Source organism: Nerophis lumbriciformis, linkage group LG33 (assembly GCF_033978685.3).
Source record: "Nerophis lumbriciformis linkage group LG33, RoL_Nlum_v2.1, whole genome shotgun sequence".
In the NCBI taxonomy this organism is placed as follows: domain Eukaryota; kingdom Metazoa; phylum Chordata; class Actinopteri; order Syngnathiformes; family Syngnathidae; genus Nerophis; species Nerophis lumbriciformis.
Window position 1 is genome coordinate 11,151,801 of NC_084580.2, and position 3,200 is coordinate 11,155,000.

Sequence of the window (3,200 nt, forward strand, 5' to 3'; positions counted from 1 at the left end):
CACTAACAGCTTCTTTGCTATCACTTTTACCATCATATTTGTACATATCGTATTTGCTGATGTTGCTCTATTGTTGTTAGTGTTGTGTTTGCTGTTGTTGTTTTTGTCTCTCTGTCTCATCACCCTCTTGTCCCCACAATTTCCCCCTTTTTTTTCTCTTTCTATCCCCTCCTTCTCCGGCCCGGCTGCACCAAATGATAATATAAATACATTTAATAAAGTCAAATACAAATGAGGCAACAAGAGAAGTATCCCACACTTCTCTTTTGTAAAGTAAATCTGTACAGCCGATATGGGCATCTACATCAACAATATGATTTGCCTGAGAAGCTGGACAGGAAAAAAAACTAAAAAAAAAAAAAAAGGTAGGTGGCCAAATACTTTTGGCAATATATGTGAACTTGTGCAACTGTACATAGAGTCCATATGCTATATACAGTACTCCACATAGTGGGAAATTGTATTTTGGATTATTTTTCTTCTTGAATATGCTTGTTATTAACGTCCTTCATGACAGGAGATGCATCTTTATATGCTTTGCAAAGAAAATCTCAACATCATCTATAAATACTGTATTGCATGGGTGTCAAACTCTGGCCCGCGGGCCAAAATTGTCCCGTCGTGCAATTTCACTTGGCCCTTGAGGCGATATCAAATTAACACCAGAGCTGTTCCGCCGATTATATACGGCGGCGGGGTTTGGTGGTTGCGGGGGGTGTGTTTTTGTTGTGTTACGGTGCGGATGTTCTCCCGAAATGCGTTTGTCATTCTTGTTTGGTGTGGATTCACAGTGTGGCGTATATTTGTAACAGTGTTAAAGTTGTTTATACGGCCACCCTCAGTGTAGCCTGTATCGCTGTTGATCAAGTATGCATTGCATTCACGTATGTGTGCGTACAGAAGCCGCATATATCTTGTGACTGGGCTGGCACGTTGTTAGAATGGATGAAAAGCGGACATGACGACAACTCGCCTTTAAGGCACGCCCCCAAGACTGTGGTCCGGGTGGACTACGAGATATAAAGACTGATGAACACCTTCGTTCGATAATGAAGGTTGCCTCAGCTCAAAAACTGAGCCCCGACATTAATGAATTATGGATTTTTATTTTTCCAGATAAATACAACAATTTGCAAAAATGCGTAGTTATCTGTGTTATGACAAATTGAACCGGAAGCAGTATTTTGTCCTTTCCTTTGCTTTTAGCATGTTTTTAGCACAACGCTAACATATTTGTTCAGCAGAAGTCCTAAAAAACAAGTTTCGGACCATTTTTTCTATTTTCATTTCTGAAACAAAAGTTGGACAACTATTTAATTACACTTTTTTTTATATATAGGACTCAATAGGACTCCTGCTGAACAAATATGTTAGCGTTGTCCTAAAAACATGCTAAACGCTAAGGAAAGGCTAAAATACTGCTTCCGGTTCAATTTGTCATCACACAGATAATTGTAAAAACAAATTGCATTTATCTGGAAAAATTCAAATCCATTTAAGCAAAACAGCACAAAATCCAACTTTATGGCAATAATTTAATGAAAATCAACCCTTTTTTGTTTTGTTTTAAAATCTGCCATGTATAATAAAATTCGAAAAACGGATATAATTGTATTTTTTGATCTGCGTTTCAGAATTGGAAATAGAATGAACGGAAGGTACATGGACCGAAAAGCTAAAATACTGCTTCAGGTTCAATTTGTCATCACACAGATGCATTTTGGACAAAATTTTATTTATCTGGAAAAATGTAAATCCATAAATGGAAAACTGTCAGGAATGTCCCTGACAGTTTGGTTAAGTTTTAGTTTTTCCTCTGTTTGTTTTATTTCCTGTCAGCACTCTTATTTTGGTTCAGTTTCCTGTTTGTCTCTCTGAGTGCTGTCCCCTCAGCTGTGGCTGATTGGCACCTGGCCACACCTGGTGTCAATCAGCCAGCTGATATTTATACCTGCCCTGCCCTCCAGTCACTGCTGGATTATTGTCAATGTCGCTAATGATTGTCGAGGTCAGTGTCATTTATACTTGTCGATGTCATTTATACTTGTCGTTGTAGCTCTGTCTACTTCTGTTCACTCTGCTCATGTCACAGTTCATCCTGCTCGTTTCTTGCCACGTGAGTTTTGTTTATTCGTGTCACAGTAAGTGTTTTTGTTTCTTGTCCATAGTTTAGCCTTTGTGCTAGTTTCTGTTCATAGCCAAGTTTGTTCTCCGCCTTGTGCGCGCCTTTTGTTTGTACCTTTTTCTTTGTTTCTTGTTATAGAGTTACATTAAATCATGTTTTCCCGGACAAAGCCTGCCGTCTCTGCATCTTGGGGTTCGTCACCTACAAACTCTGACAAAAACAGCACAAAATCCAATTTTATGGCTATATTTGAATGAAAATCAACCCTTTTTTGGGTCCATGTACCTTCCGTTCATTCTATTTCCAATTCTTAAAACGCAAATCAAAAAACTCAATTAGGGCCGTTAATTTTTTTATATATGGCAAATTTTAAAACAAACAAAAAGGGGTAGATTTTAAAATTGGATTTTGTGCTGTTTTCCTTTCATGGATTTTTTTTTCCAGATAAACACAAACATCTAATATACGTTCATCCAGTGTAATAGCTGCAAAACTTTAAATGTGTTGATATTTACCTCAGAAGGCTGCAAATAGAAAAGAGGCATTCAATTTTTATTTAAATTGTATTTGATATGCCATTGATGTTTTTTAATTATTATCATTATTATTTGAAATTCGATTTTGCATGTCACTATAAAGTTATATAAGCCTTGCTTGTTCAATATTCAATGCAAAACTTGTTTGGGTCCCTATCAGAAAGGTTAATTTGTTCAACCTTGGCCCGCGGCTTTGTTCAGTTTTAAAATTTGGCCCACTCTGTATTTGAGTTTGACACCCTTGCTGTATTGGCTAATGTGTTGCAACTCTTTCGGAGAAAATACTGCAGTTTTTTGAGATGTGATGATGCCACACTCAACGTCGGGGGTGTGGACTGTTGCTTGTAGTGTGTGTGTGTGTCCAGAGAGGGAGGAGGAGGAGTGTGCAGCAAGCAGGCAGGCAGGCAGGCGGTAGAAGCGAGTGTAGTGTGCAAGGCTGTGGCGGCAGCATGGCTTCGTCTCACGGGAGAAGTGACCTGCGCTTCGCCGACTGGATGTCAAGTCTGCCACAGAGCATGCACACCATCCCGCTCACCAAC

At 38.9% G+C, this 3,200-nt stretch overlaps 1 protein-coding gene across 1 annotated transcript in view; it reads left to right on the plus strand.

The window, feature by feature from the left end:
- The first annotated feature begins 3,039 nt into the window (after positions 1-3,039).
- plcxd3 (phosphatidylinositol-specific phospholipase C, X domain containing 3) overlaps positions 3,040-3,200 on the plus strand; it is a 68,383-nt gene continuing 68,222 nt past the window's right edge. The window contains exon 1 of the mRNA XM_061928853.1: positions 3,040-3,200. This exon is cut by the window's right edge and continues 13 nt beyond it. Within this exon, the coding sequence (XP_061784837.1) occupies positions 3,111-3,200 (90 nt within the window). The 5' untranslated portion in view covers positions 3,040-3,110.